Source organism: Oryza glaberrima, chromosome 12 (assembly GCF_000147395.1).
Source record: "Oryza glaberrima chromosome 12, OglaRS2, whole genome shotgun sequence".
NCBI lineage: Eukaryota > Viridiplantae > Streptophyta > Magnoliopsida > Poales > Poaceae > Oryza > Oryza glaberrima.
In genome coordinates, this window is record NC_068337.1 from 18,677,970 (window position 1) to 18,694,088 (window position 16,119).

At 46.5% G+C, this 16,119-nt stretch overlaps 2 protein-coding genes across 2 annotated transcripts; both read left to right on the forward strand.

Annotated features, from left to right (window-relative positions):
• Nucleotides 1-3,093: 3,093 nt before the first annotated feature.
• On the forward strand, nt 3,094-7,179 carry LOC127758126 (FBD-associated F-box protein At3g52670-like). Its single transcript, XM_052283750.1, has 5 exons — nt 3,094-4,913; nt 5,337-5,525; nt 5,683-5,814; nt 6,669-6,736; nt 7,034-7,179. Exons 1-5 carry the CDS (start codon nt 3,759-3,761, stop codon nt 7,125-7,127), a joined length of 1,638 nt encoding a protein of 545 aa, XP_052139710.1. The 5' UTR covers nt 3,094-3,758; the 3' UTR covers nt 7,128-7,179.
• Nucleotides 7,180-10,526: 3,347 nt separating this feature from the next.
• Nucleotides 10,527-13,702, forward strand: LOC127757755 (uncharacterized). Its single transcript, XM_052283328.1, has 3 exons — nt 10,527-11,776; nt 11,963-12,151; nt 13,188-13,702. The coding sequence occupies exons 1-3, from the start codon at nt 10,574-10,576 to the stop codon at nt 13,554-13,556; spliced, it is 1,761 nt and encodes a 586-aa protein (XP_052139288.1). The 5' UTR covers nt 10,527-10,573; the 3' UTR covers nt 13,557-13,702.
• The last annotated feature ends 2,417 nt before the right edge of the window (nt 13,703-16,119 follow it).

Here is a 16,119-nt window from a genome sequence, read left to right on the forward strand (position 1 = left end):
TGACGGCGACGGCGGCGCCGACAGCAGCGAACGGAGGGGAGCCCTGGCCAGCGGCGCCCCGTGGTTTTTTTTTTCCTGAGATGATTTTCGCAGGCGGGCCACGGGTCCGCGTGCGAAAATGGTCCATTTTCACAGTCGAGATGGTAGCGGCGGTCCTCTCCCCCTCCTGCGAAAATGGTTTTGGGCCGCCTGGAAAAATCTTTTTTCCAGTAGTGTCATGTGGTCGTGGATGCGACATAGAGTTCATATTTGACTTGCGGGTTTGATCGCTTACGTTTGCGGGCCTTACGTGGTTTAGGGCTGTTTGGTTTACATGGACTTATTCTAAGTCCCTGTCACATTGGATGTTTGACACTAATTTGGAGTATTAAACATACACTAATTACAAAACCCATTCCATAAGCTTGGACTAATTCGCGACACGAATCTTTTGAGTCTAATTACACCATGATTTTGACAATATGATGCTACAGTAAACTTTTGATAATTATGGATTAATTAGGCTTAAAAAATTTGTCTCGCGGATTAGCTCTCATTTATGAAATTAGTTTTTTTATTAGTCCATGTTTAATACTCTAAATTAGCGTTCAAACATCCGATGTGACATGGGCTAAAAAGTTTTAGCCCCATCTAAATATGGTGTGACGGATGAAACCGCGTGGTGACGGAATGTGACATGTGCACGAACGAGATGACAGACCAAAAATTCTAATATATTTTTAGTAGGGATAGATTTTCATGGTTGAAGTTGGTTCTATTCATCGAAATGATATCCATATATGCCCTTTCGTTTGAGGTATCCTAGCTAATTTATCGTAAAAATTAATTACATATAACTTTGAAAGATTATTCAGTGTGCTATAATGCACGGTGGTGCAACTTACTTGGAAATGGTGTAGCATCTTTTATACTATTTTGGGTAGCATAGTACCTACATAATTACGTGCTACTAAGAATATATGTGATTTTGGTAACGGTATATGAGTTGATCTTTTTTAAGCAAGAATTTCGAAAACGCCTCCATCCGGGCGCCTGATGAGAAGAGAGAATATCGGGCCCCCTACACTCACCTATACCCTTATCTATCCTATCCACTCGCCTCCATCTTATCCACTCACCTCCACCCTTCTTTTCTCTCACCGTTCACTCTCTTCTTCCCAAAGTCCGAAACCACCATTCCCAAAGCTCTGATCCGGCAGCAGCGGCAGCACCCGCGGGACGAAGAGGTTGCGGTGGCAGCAACTCCCACGGCAGGAGGAGGCGGCGGCAACCACCCGTGCGAGGAGGCCCACAACAGGAGGCGGCAGTGAATCACGGGCAAAAGAATGCGGTGGTGGCGGCGACCTATGTGAGGAGGGTGTGGCTGTGGCGGCGGCTTCGGTGACTTGCGCGAGGAGGCCCACGGGAGGAGGCGGTTGAGCCCATGGCAGTGACTTGCAGGCGGAAGGAGGCAACAGCGACAGCGACTGCGGACTGCGGTGCCTTTCTCAAGCGGTCCTCCGATGGCTAGGGAGATGACACTCATGGGCGGAACTCTAACATCTTCCTCCGCGGGTGCCCTCCTCCTATGTGTTTTTTTGTGTTTTTAGACCAAAGTGTTTCAACGGGGTTTCCGATGGTGTTTCATTTTTTTCTTTGATTTTTTCTCGGATCTTGTTGATGTTTTCAATGGCTTAAATCATTTTGTTTCATATGATAAACCAAATTGTTTCAGCTAGCGATCCAATTGTTTTTCTCTATTTTCTAAGAACTGGAACACTCTTAAAATGGCTTAAATCATTTATTGCATATGTTTAACTAAATTTATTTCATCTAGCAATCCGACTGTATTTCACTTTTTTTTAAGAATTGAAACATTCTTTCGCTAATTGTTAAAACATTGTTTAATAAAACAACGCTCGATTTGTAGGTGCTTCTCTTTATACCCAACGATAGAGATGTAAATTATCTCCATTATTTTTTAAGAAAATATATTGTTCATGCAGACTGGTGGGATTACCAGCTTTGAATACATTACCAAAGCAAAAAAATAAGGGGAAAGTTACAAATCGGACGTCCAATATATTTTCAAATATCGGACGCTGCTCCACGTCTGTTGCATGCATGCAGGGCCACATGAGGATGAAGGTTGTCACATGCATGCAGGAGGAGAGTTGGTTGCCAAGGTGGAATGAGACACCGTTACTTTCTCTCTCTTTTTTAATCAAACTTTAAATAAAATTTTCTTCTAAAATATGTATCCAATCTATAATTTGATTAAACCATTACCATTTTTCTGCAACACACATATTTTTATCAAAATGTAGTCATGTGATATCTTGTTATAAAGATTTAATTGTAATGAATCCAATCATATAATTAGTTTGAAATTTGGATAAATAGTTTAAGAGAAATAATCATTTAAATTTTGAAACTTGTTTGCATGCACACTCCCTTGGCTTGTGAGTACACCTAATGAACTGTTGTGCCATGCACCTGCAATGTTGATCTTTTATATTGAGACGTCAGATTTTTTTTCTTTCTAATCGGACGGCCGATGGTAAGCATTTCTGAAAAAAGTAGTCAAAGATGGGGTTCCTAGCGGCACGTGCGCGCCAGCTGCTTAACTCGCGCGCGCGTCCCCCTGACAATTAGTTCGTGCGCTGCTGCCGCTAATTATGGTAATTAATATTAATTACTGTCATTAGCATTATTTTTAAAACTATAACAATATAAATAATTTAGTTACCAGTTTTTTAGAAAAGTAATGGAAAGTTTTAAATTTGGAGCCAAAATATTTTGAAATTTGAGTTGAAAGTTTTAGATTTTGATTTCAACTTTTTAAATTTTGATATAGAAGTTTTCAAGTTGAGTTGAAAGTTTTGAAATTTGAAGTTGAAAGTTTTCAAATTTGAGTCGAAAGTTTCAAAAATTGAGTTGAAAGTTTTTGAAATTTGACTTGAAAGTTTGTAATTTGGTTTGTAATTTGATTTGAAAGTTTTGAATTTTTAGTTGAAAGTTTTTTAATTGAGATGAAAATTCTAAAATTGTGAGTTGAAAACTTTCAAATTTGAATCGAAAGTTTTTGAATTTTGAGATGAAAATTTTAAAATTGTGAGTTGAAAACTTTCAAATTTGAATCGAAAGTTTTCAAATTCTAAGTTGAAAGTTTTTAAAATTTTCAATTTTAAAATTAAATCTTCTGTTAAAAAGTTTAGTTAATTGTTCTAATCACTGCATGCATGTACATGGATTGTCTAATTATAATTAGGAGATACTACTACTAATTGAGTGTGTTACTCAAGTGCATAGGAGGCATATATACGTACATGATTGAACCATCGTTAATCGCCGTTGAAAAGTCAGACGCAAAGCTGCGGCGCTGCCGTCGCGAAACGCGCGACTTGATCTCGCGCGTGCGCGCGGACTAGCAATCTCGGTCAACGATTACAACTTCGTGTAAACAGTACCTGCACTTACAATAGCCCAACAAATTTCCCATCCGGCCGAAGTTCCCAACCCCCTCTGCGCGGCCCACCACACGGCCTGCCATCTCTCCTCTATTCCGAGTCGGCAGCCCATTCTAGCCCAGCCCAAGAGAACGCCCTTCCGACCAGGACTCAGGATATTGTTAGTATTTTCACAATTTCAACAAAAACACGTATTCGAACCGCATTCCATTTAGAATTCCCCTTATATATATACATATCTATAAATCAATCCAAACTGAAAACCCTAGATTCTTTTAACTCCACCGCGCCGCACACTTCTACGCTCCCATGGACTCCACCAACTTGCCGGAGACGACGACTCCGCCGCCGCCGCCGCCGGCCGACGACATGATCAGCGGCCTCACCGAAGACCTGCTGCTGATAATCCTCGGCTTCTTGCCGGCGGCGAGGGACGTGGTGCGCACCTCCGCGCTGTCGACACGGTGGCGCAACCTCTGGACCCTCGCCCCGGCGCTCCGCTTCGACATCGGCCAGCGCAACCTGCGGCTAACCGACGACGCCGAGGCCGCTGCCGCCGGCCGCCTCGTCGCCGCCGTGGACTCCGTGCTCGCCCGCCGCGACGTCGACGCTGGCGCGCCCGACGTGAAGGACCTGGAGATCAACTTCGTGTTCCGATCCGTTGTTGGCGACGACCAGCCCACCGCCGCCGGCCGCTACTACCGGTCCTCCTCCCGGTTCGGGCTTAGCCGGCACCGGCGGCGCCTCCCCATGGACGTCGCGCCGGCGAGCGTCGCCGCGTGGCTCCGCTTCGCCGAGTGCCGCGTCGCGGGGGCGTTCTCGCTCGAGCTCCCCGCGCTGTCGTCGTCGAGGAAAGTGGTCGCCGACCTCCCTTGCTCCGAGAGGCTTCGCACGATGCGCCTCACGCTCGGCGGCGCCACCGTCGGCGTCCCGGTCGCCGGCGCCGGCGCCGACGCCTACCGCTCTCTCGCCGACCTGCTTCTCAGCAACGTCTGCCTCGACGACGGCGACGGCGTCCGCCTCTGCAACCTCCTCTCCTCCACCAGCTGCCCTAGCCTGCGTCGGCTGGAGCTCAGCGTCATCACCGGACTAACCATCCTTCGCCTCGACGCCGCCGCCACGCTCGAGGAGCTCCGGCTCATCGGCCTCCGCGACATGGAGCAGATGGAGGTGGACGCGCCGGGCCTCCGGGACCTCACCGTGAAGGGCATCACCGTCCACCTGATGGCGGCGGCGGCGGCGAGGATCGCCGCGCCGAGGCTGCAGGCGCTGGCGTACGAATACAGGCGCTCGTGGGACGACTGCCAGCTGATGGTGCTCGATGGCGAGCGCACCGCGAAGCTCCGGGTGCTCTCCCATGGCGACCCCGCCGGCAAGCAAAACAACGGCGCGGCGGCGTGGTTCCTGCAGCACTGCGCCGCCGCGAATCGCCTCGACATCGAACTAAAGATGGAATTTGATGAGGTAATACTTCTGGTTATAAAATGTTTTGACTTTAGTCAAAATCAAATTGTTTTAAGTTTGACTAATTTTATAGACAAATATAGTAATATTTATAATACTAAATTAATTTCATCAGATCAATAATTAAATATATTTTCATAATATTTTTTTGGGGTTGAAAATGTTTTTTTTCTATAAATTTGGTTAAATTTAAAGCAGTTTGAATTTGACCAAAGTCAAAATGTATTATAACCTGAAACGGAGGGAGTAACAAAATGGACCATGACTTCGTGTAAATTTTACAGATACTTTGAATTCCATCTTACATGCAATTTTTTGGAAAATTATCGGAAAAAGAAATATGGTACATAGAAATTTAAATGTACTATCGAACACTTTTTGGTTCATGTGAAATTTCATTGCGAATCTCAATTGAATTTGCAGGAAAAACTCCATGCGGGTATTGAGGATGTGATCAAGGACATACCGAAACTTACGAATATAACAGATTTGAGAATAACGGTAGCCATGTCCACAGATACCATGGATACACACGCTATCGGGGCAAGCACAAGCAAGCTCATTGCAAAGTTTAGTAGAATTGAGTATCTCTCCATTGACATTGACAAAAAGGTGAGATCAATTATCATAATCGTCTTGTGGTTTCTTTGTAGAATTTTGTTTCGATGGAAATAACTTTGATTTTTACTAATTAGCTCTAGAAACTAAGTATAATGTTTATGGTGAAAACACCATTTCTCATGTTGTTTTGTTTTGATGCAATTTGTAGGCCGGTGATTGTACAAATTTTGACTGCAAATGTGAGCAATATAAAGGCTGGAATAACAAGATGATTCCACTAGAGCGTCTTCGGATTGCAGACATACGTAACTTTCTGCCTTTCGATGATCAAATAGAATTGGTATGTGTACTAATTGCGAATGCGCCACTACTGGAGAAAATGACTGTAGCATTGCATGAGTTATATGGAGAGACGAGACAGAGAAGAAATGACATGGATGCATATTTATGCATTCCAAGCTGTGGGGGTCGTTGGACCCCTTGTTCTGGTAATGGGAGTAAATTTGGTAGTTTTACTAAATATGAGTGGAAACCATATAAACGGAAACGGTGAGAAGAAAGGATGGAGAAGGTCAATGAGAAAAAGGGGTGGAGAAGGTTTGAAATGCCTCATTAGATATGTTTTAATTATTGATCGATATATGTAATACATATATGAAATATATGCATGTATCTTTGGAGTTGATCGATTATACCTACACCGTTTCAACAGAGTGAACAAAATTAATGTTATAGTGATTTTGCCATTTTTACCCTTATCGCTTTTAATCCATGTGTCTGTCCACGCCATTCCGCCGCCGAGGCGTGAGGAGGAGCACGGCGCTGCGCATCTCCCTCACGCCGTCGCTGGCCCTGCACCGCCGTGGTGAGAGGTGTGGTTGCGGAGAACCGGTGGTGGTGGTGGTGTTGATCTGAAATTGCTGCTGTTGTTGCTGATCTGAAGCTGTCTATTGATGTGAACTTCTGAAGGCGTTGATGGCATGTTGTTCCTAAAAACCATGTGCTTTCACAGAGAACTGATTTCCTGTTTGCCAGCAACAATCTTGGGTATCAAACATTCGATTACTGAAAAAATCAATTAGAAACATTAATATTGGTTTGTTACTTTCATTCATATTGTCATACTCCAGAAGATGTACTGACGCTTGAAAAAAAAATCATATCGTTCAAAAATCTGAACAATCTGCCATTCAGAACGTACAAGGAAAAGTTCAGTTCACTGTTGTGCGCGTCCTGCCATGCAAAGCATGTGTGACCGGTATGTCCTGTCCGTACAATACAAAGTATCTGACTTCTTCCTATTGACATCATTCATAGGTTTAGATTTTCATTATTCCAATGGACAGCACAGACACGATTCCAAATTGCGATACTGATATAGTATATTCAAATCAGACACCAGTCCAGAGTTGAGTTTCTAAAAAAAAAATGGAACAGTACAAGCACTCAAATTCGGCATGCTCACATGAAAATTTTCTGCCAAAAATTGGTAACTTATCCTAATTACAGAAGGTGTGGTGACCACTTACATGTGGACCTTATTTTTTTTTACTACTAAGATGCCACATCAGTGAAACGCCGAAACCAACCCTCTATGCTATCATGGGACCTAACTTGAACGGTTTTACCAAGATGAGGGGTGAAGATTTCTAATATTACGGTTTAGGGATGTCGATTAAACTCGACGTAAAAATGAGGGATGACAAGTGGATTTATTCCTTTTTAACAGCCATACCATCACAGATTTGCATAAGTTCACTTAGCTCCCTCATCATGACACCAAGGTTGAATTACGTCCTCCAACAGCAATACCAAATATAATGTGTTTCTCAATTTATAAAACCAGTGTAATGAGGTCCCAAGCATTATAGTGCCAAATTTTGACTGACGAGTGGGACCATGTGGACTCCATATGTTAGGGCTATAATTCTTCTTCCTCCAACCTCCCATCTCTCTCTCTCCATCTCTAATTCTTCTCTCTCCATTCCCCATCTCCGCACGAAGAGTAATCAACTAGCTTTCACAAAGAGTACTTGTGTAGTAGGAGTGGGATATGATTTGAAGTGAATTTGTCTGATCGATCTGACCGTAGAGTTCGTCGAGATCCAACTGGTTCATTGTGAATTTGTGTAGCCGGCGCCGTTTCCTCCATCTGGTTCTTTTGGTTTTGTCTTCTTGGTTGACATCGCCGTGTTGGGGAATAATGGCAAGAGCAGATGTAGTCTCGCTGCTATCTTTTTTGTTGATGCTGTCATGCCAAGGAATAGTAGCTAGATAGGATTTGTAGCTGGCTACTGGGTCGCGCTAACACAGTGCAGGGTCGACTGCGGCCCGGTGAGCAGTGGTGGCGGATTCCTCGGGTAGCAGCACATCCGTAGTAGTGCAGTAGTGCTTCTCGAAGGCGGCAGTCTCGGTGTTGCAACATCAGCGCTTGGAATTTGCGGCGGCATGTCTGGAACAACGACATCGTTTGCATAGAGATGGCAGCGGGCGGCGCTGCGTGCAGTTCAGCCGACACGGGATGACTTCCTTCCATGGTCCCGTGGGGCGGCTTCTTGAGGTAATTTTGCAACAGCATGCCCTGGTGGGCAAAAGCCACTGCAAATCATAAATGGGGAACGGAGGAGAGAGAATAATAAAAAATGGAGAGAGATGGAAGGTTTTTTTTTTAAAGATGGAGATGGAAGGTTGAAGGAAGAAGAAATATATCTGACATGGAGGTTCACGACTTCACGTGGGTCCCACTTGCCACATTAGTCAAAACCAGACGCTATACTGTCTGGGACCTCGGATATATCGGTTTTTGAAGTTAAGAAACACGTTATATCGGATACTGCGGTTCAGAGCACGTAACTTGAACTTGACGTCAAAGATGAGAGACCTAAAGTGAACTTATCCCTCACAGATTACCATTTGGAATAAGTTCATCTAAGATCCCTTAACTTGTCAACGAATCCGATTTTCGTCCCTCAACCGAAAAACCAGACACAATGGATCCCTCAACTATCAAAACTAGTGCAGATGAGATCCCTCGGTGGTTTTGAGGGCGGTTTTGGCTGACATGGCGCCTACGTGGCTAATTTGACCTGGTCTTCATCTGACGTGGCACTGACATGACGCCTAAGTGGCAATTCGGTCTTGAAAAAATAATAAAACCCGTGGGACCCACATGTCAGTTCCACAAACAAAATAATTAAAAAATGGTGGGACCCACGTGGACCCCACATGTCATCCTCACTCCTCACTCCTCTCTCTCTATCCGGGGCGGAGCGGCTGGCTGGCGGAGCAGGGCGGGCAGCGGCCGGTGCAGCGACGAGGCTGGATGCGGCGGCGCGACCTGGCGACCGGGCCGAGGCAACGGCGGTCGGGCGCTAGTCAGCCCAGCGCGGCAGAGGCCTGAGGGAGAGAAGGCCGGCGCGGTGAGGAGGGAGCTTGGCGGCAAGGGGAAGGACGGCAGCCGCTGGCGGCGCTCGGAGCGGGCGCGTTGGCGTGGCCGTGCCCGGCTGGCGGCGGCTGGGCGGCAGTTTGCTTTGCCTGAAGAACAAATTCAAAGACACAACTCACTAGAACCGTTGTATTGATTTGCTATAAGAACCTGCATGTTTTGAGTTTCTGCAGGAACTCTGGAGATTCAATTCCTACAATGCTAAAACTCCTCAAGATTCAGTTCAAATCCAAAGTGGGGAAGAAAAAAAGCGATTCGAGAAGAGCAGCAATGTGGGTCTTAGATAAGCACAACAATATGAGAAAAAAAATTGAAGAACAGAAGCAGAAACCAAAATTCAGGCCAAAAATCATCATCATCGCAGTGGGAACTCTTTCCGGCAAGAGAAAGATTTATGCGCATTGGCTAATACTAGAGATTAACAGGGAAGGGGGAGACAATGGTAGGTACCTAACCTCAGACGCTGCTACTTCCAAGGTGATGGAGCTCCATCTCCTCCAAAATTTCCAAAGCGGAGAGCCTCTCTCTGTTAATTTGGAGTTTGGAGGGAGCAGAGCAGAGGCAAGGCAAACCAGGTGCAGCACTGTGGACTCACTCTGGTCTCGGCCTCTCGGGTCAATCCATTCCTACCACTCCCGTGTCCCCTCTCGCCACCGGACAAAGTGAACCCTAGCCGGCTAGCCGCCATGGACGGCGTCCAGCCACTTCGTCTTCTGCTCCTCCCCATATTGCCGCGTACAACTTCGCCGGCCGGCGTGGCTGGTGGTTGGCTCTCGCGCCGGCCTTCTCTCCCCATTCGCCTGACACTCCCTGGGCTCCCTCAGGCCGCTACCGTGCTGGGCCGACTAGCGCCCGACCGCCATCGCCAAGGCTCGCGCCGCCGTCACCTCGGCCCAGTCGCCAGGTCGCACCGCCGCATCCAGCCTCGCCGCTGCACCGGCCGCTGCCCGCCCCGATCCGCCGGCCAGCCGCTCCGCCCCGCCCGTTTCCCGCTTCTACCAGCCGCCGCTAGCCCCGCTCCATCGGCCGGAGAGAGAGAAGGGAGAGGATAGAGGGAGGAGTGAGGATGACATATGGGGCCCACGTGGGGCCCACCATTTATTATTATTCTGTGTGTGAAATTGACATGTGGGTCCCATGGGTTTTATTATTTTTCCGGATCAAATTGCCACTTAAGCGCCACGTCAGTGCCACGTCAGATGAAGAGCCGAGTCAAATCAGCCACGTAGGCGCCATGTCAGCCAAAACCGGCTTCAAAACCACCGAGGGACCTCATCTGCACCGGTTTGAATAGTTGAGGGACTCGTTTTGTCTGGTTTTCCGGTTGAGGGATGAAAATCGGATTCGTTGACAAGTTAAGGGATCTCAGATGAACTTATTCCTTACCACTTCCTGCAAGCGGTATCGGAGCTAAAAAAAAAGAAGCCCAACACATCCTCCCCCCAGCCCAAGTTCCCAACCCCCCTCTAGGCGGCCCACCACACGGCCACTTCCCCCCGGCCAGGCCCATCCGGGCCCACGGCCTGCGTCGCGCTTGGGGAACGCATGCGAACCAGGAGCGAAACCCTAGATCGATCTCGAGTTCCTCTTCTATACTGAAAAACACTCATTCCTCCATCATTCGATCTCGAATTCCACCCGCTCCCATACTTCCATGGACACCGAGATCACGCAGGAGACGGCGGCGCCAGCGGCGGCGGCGGCGGACGTCGATATCATCAACGACCTCACCAACGACGTGCTGCTGATAATCCTCGGCCTCTTGCCGGCGGCGAGGGACGTGGTGCGCACCTCCGCGCTGTCGACGCGGTGGCGCCACCTCTGGACCCGCGCCCCGGCGCTCCGCTTCGACGTCGGCCCGCGCAGCTGGCGGCTAGGTGGGTGTGGAGCCACCGACGAGGCCGCCGCCGCCGCCCGCCTCGTCGAGGCGGTGGACTCCGTCCTCGCCAGGCGCGAGGGCGGCGCCGACGTGAAGGACCTGGAGATCAACCTCGTCCACCACCGCTCCGATGGCGGCGACAGGCCGCCCATGTGCCACGGCTACCCCGCCATGTTCGTCTCCTCCCCTTCACCTTCACGGCACCGGGAGGAGCCGCGGTGCGACCTCCTCGCCGTGCCCCTGGACGTCGTCACGCCGGCGCGCGTCGCCGCGTGGCTCCGCTTCGCCGAGCGCCGCGTCGCGGGGTCGTTCTCGCTCAGGCTGCCCGCGCTGTCGAGGAGGATCGCGGCCGCCGGATCTCCCCCCGCCGTCCTCCCTTGCTCCGAGAGGCTCCACACCATGCGCCTCGCGCTCGGCGGCGCGGCCCTCGCCGTCCCAGACGCCGTCGCCGCCGCCGCCTACCGCTCTCTTACCGACCTGCTGCTCAGCAAAGTCTCCCTCGACGACGACGGTGACGACCTCCGCCTCTGCAGCCTCCTCTCCTCCGCCAGCTGCCCTAACCTGCGGAGGCTGGAGCTCAGCGACATCGACGGCCTGATCAACCTCCGCCTCGACGCCGCCGCGACGCTCGAGGTGCTCCGCCTCATCGGCCTCCGCCACATGGAGCAGATGGAGGTGGACGCGCCGGGCCTCCGGGAGCTTGTCCTCAAGCGCATCTACGCCCACCTGATGGCGGCGGCGTCGGCGTCGTCGGTGAGGATCGCCGCGCCGGGGCTGCAGGCGCTGACGTACGAGTACGACTACGCGTGCTGGGGCGGCGCCTTCCCCATGGTGCTCGACGGCGAGCGCACCGCGAAGCTCCAGGTGCTGTCCCATGGCGTCCCCGACAAGGACAACAACGGCGCGGCGGCGTGGTTTCTGCAGCACTGCGCCGCCGCGAATCGCCTCGACGTCGTACTGAAGATGGAATTTGATGAGGTAATTGATAACAAGAAGGGACCATGTCTTGTGCAAATTTTATACAATCTTTGAATTCCATGTTTGATCTTACATGCAAAAACTCTCGAAATAATACTGTACATACAAATTTAAGTGTGCTGCCATACACTCTTGGGTTTATGCGGAATTTTGTTAATTGTGACTCTCAATTGATTGAATTTGCAGGAGAAAATGGAAGAGGATATTGAGGATCTGATCAAGGATATACCAGAAGTTCTTAATATAACCGACTTACGAATAACGGTAGCCATCTCCACGGGAACCGTGGATACACATGCAATTGGCGCAAGCGTAACCAAGCTCATTGCAAAGTTTAGAAGAATTGAGTATCTCTCCATTGACATAGACAAAAAGGTGAGATCAATTATCATAATCATCTTGCACTTTATTTATAGAATTTTGAGCATCCCTAGCTACAAACTCAATTGGAAAGCGGAGGCACAACCAAAGCAATGTTTCCTAGGATGGATTATCCTACACTCAACAGCGTTAACTACAGAAAACTTTGTTGGTTAGACATTGGCCTTTCAACTGGATTTGTTCTCTTTGCACATTAGCCTTTGAAGATACTGATCACCTATTTAGAGATTGTGTTTACACGACAACTTTGGGACAAAATCTCATACCAAAGAGGTATTGCAAATTCGACGCCGACTGACTCCATCTCCAATTGGATGCTCAAATATCAAGATCAGGAGCAACAAACCAAGGAGAGGTAATTTGGGCGCTCTAATCATGACATGGTGGCATATTTGGCTACAAAGGAATGAGAGGATCTTCAAAAGAACTCGAAAAGAGTGTATGTGTATCACAAGTCGCTCAACTCATCTTAGATGATACTACTATTTTTTTAGAGAAGGGTATATTTTACCTAGTCTATATATCCAACAGGATATATGTAGCATTTTTAAATTAGGAACTTAGCCTATTAAATAGGGAACTAAGCCTTCAAATAACCCAATCTGAAATTCGCTCCTATGGAGATTTGAACTCAGGACCTTGAGGTACTACTCAGGTTACTACAACAACTAAGGTACATGCCCTTTCACTGATGATACTCCTATTCACCATAGAGAATTGGCCTTCAAACCACACCCTGAAATCTCAATCTTCATAGCACCTGCCCTCAGCCTAGTTGTTAACCTTTCTTCACTTTCACCCCTTTCTCTCCTTGATGTACTGCTATGTGTTCGTAGTACTCTAACTTTTGTATTGTTTTTATTCCTTCTAATACAACCAGCAGAACTCCAGCCGTTTATCTCTTAAAAAAATATAGAATTTTGTTTCATTGGAAATAAAATTGATTGTTACTAGTTATCTCTAGAAATCAAGTATGATCTTTACGGCGAAAACACTATTGCTCATGTTGTTTTTTTTATGCATTTTGTAGGCCGGTGATTGTACAAATTTTGACTGCAAATGTGAGCAGCATAAAGGCTGGAGCAACGAGATGATTCCACTAGATCATCTCCGGATGGTAGACATACGTGACTTCCTACCTTTCAATGACCAAATAGAACTCGTATGTGCACTGATTGCGAGTGCGCCGGCACTGGAGAAAATGATTGTAGCATTGCACGAGTCATATGAAGAGACAAGAGAGCGTACAAATAACATGGAGGCGTATTTATGCATTCCAAGCTGTGGTGGTCGTTGGACCCCTTGTGCTTGGAATGGGGGTAAATTTGGCAGTGCTACTAAATATGAGTGGAAACCATGTAAGCGGAAGCGGTCAGAAGAAGGGGTGGAGGAGGTTTGAAATGCCTTATTACTGTTCGATATGAAATACCTTTATGAAATGTATGCATGTATCCTTGGAGTTGATCTGTTATACTCCCTCCATTTCGATATGTATGATGTTACCGACAGAGTCGACAAACTTAATAATATAGTGATTTTACCATTTTACCATTTATCCCTTTTAATCCATGTGTCCATCCACGCCAGCATCGCTGAAACCCTAGACAGTGAGAAGGAGAACAGCACGTGCGACACGGCACAGCTATCTCCCTCAACGTCGGCTTGCTCACCATCTCCCTCACACTGCCTCTGGCCCCGCATCAGCCGTGGTGAGAGGTGTGGCTGCGGAGAATAGGCGGTGGTTGACAGGGAGCAGCAGCATGCTGCTGTTGCTGATCTGTAGCTATCTTTGTTGATCTCAACATCTGAAGGCGCTGATGGCCTGTTGTTCCTAAAAATCGTGTGCTTTTGCAGGGAATTGATTTCCTGTTTGCCAGCAACAATCTTCGGTGTCAAACATTCAATCTCTACTATTATAAAAACTGAAGATGTTTCCGCAGTCCGTCATCCGTGTTTGAGTCGGTTATAAAAATTGAAGATGTTTCTGCGGTTCGTCATCCGTGTTTGAGTCGGTTTTAATTTTATGTTTTGGTTTTAATATATATATCTTCTCTACTGTTACAAAAATTGATGATGTTTTTGCTGGTATTTTGGTACGTCATCCGTGTATAAGTCGGTTTTTAAGTTCTTTTGCTTTTAGAAATACATATCCGTATTTAAGTCAGTTTTTAAGATCGTTCACTTTTGGTAATACATATATGTATTTGAGTCGGTTTTGAAGATCGTTCACTTTTGGTAATACATAAGGAATCATATAAGAAATCTGTTTAAAAAAACTCGCATGCTAACTTAAGACGATCGGATTCCTAACTGCAGCTCATGATTTTCTAAAAAAATATATGTCCAAGCAAACTCCCATAGTGAATTTCATCTTAACTAAACCATATAACAATAATAAGATTCAAATAGACTTCACCCGTTGCAAAGCATGGGCATTTTTTCTACTTACTGAAAGAATCAAATAGAAACATTAATATTTATTTGATACTTTCATCCATATTGTCTTACTCCAGAAGATGTATTGATACTTGAAGAAAATTCTTTCTCATGCTAGTAGGGCATTGCAGATTAATGCTTGGTTGCCTTCAATTCCTACCTAGCTATGGGTTTCTATCAGTTACTTCAGAGTATACACCACAAAATGGATTCTGTGGGAGGTAGATACTATTAGGATGGCAACAAGTTGAGAGGTAAGTACTACATGATGAGATGGATTGACATTACTTTTTCCAAAGAATTTGGAGGACTGGGTTTTACAAAAACTAGGAAGATGAACACTGCTTTGCTTGCTAAATGGATTGTAAAAGTGAAATTAGCTGATAAGAGTTTGTGTATTGAACTTTTCAGGAAAATAATACCTACAAGATAGTGTTGTCTTTCTATGCAGGGAGAGTGGGGTATCACAATTTTGGAGAGTGATCCTAAATACCACAAGGTGGCTAAGAATGGACTCGGAGTGACATTAGGTGAGATGGAACCATGGTTTTAAATCTACTGCTATAGCTGCTGCTATCTCCGGCTATAGCTATTTGAGAATGAATCTAGCTATTTGCTCTCATGGAGAACAATTTAACCGTTATAGTTGTCTGAGAAGACCAACCGCTAAATATCTTAGCCTGCTATTTAAAACACTAGATGGAACTGCCCTCTTAAGACCAAATTTCTCTTGCTCTTTCAGATTAATAACCAGCAAGAGATAATTATGGCTGAGGTGTTAACAAAAGGCAGTAGGGCTTTATCTTTTAGAAGGTCTTTTGGGCCACAAGAGGTGGAAGAATGTGAAGAAATCAGGTTGATCATAGAAAAACTCCCTCATCTCAAGAACCTGACATCTTAATTTGGGGTTTGGAGAGAAACAAGAGATTTACTTCCCAATCCTTGTATAGAGCTTTGACTTTTAGAGGGATACGAGACACTTGACATGAGTTTATTTTGGGAGGCCTCCTGCCCAATGAAAATTAAACATTTTATTTGGCTAGGAAAAAGGGATAAGATTCAATCTGCTGAACAGCTCAAAAAGAAAGTGTGGGAAGGGTCTGAATTCTGTCAACTATGTGGGTCATCTTTGGAAACTTCTAATCAGATTCTCTTTTAACTGCCGCATTGCTACTTTTGTCTGGTGTATCTGTAGAGATGCTTTGAGTTAGAACAACATCCCGAGGAGTTCTAAAGATTTCTTTAGGCTGGTGGTAACTGGTAACTAGAGTTGGCATAAAAAATGTTAGGGTGAAATTAGCTTTACTAGCTGCTGTTTGTAGAAACTTGTGGCTTACTATAGAAACAACATGATCTTTGCAGACAAACTTGTTTACATTCCTCTTCTTCTGCAGTGGACTCCTCTGCTTCACCACGAAGAGAAGGAGATGGAGTTGCTGGTGATGAGAGTGGGTGTTGGGTGAATCAAAGTGACACCCAACGCGACAAGCTCCGCCTCTGATTAATTGATGACAACAATGGGGAGA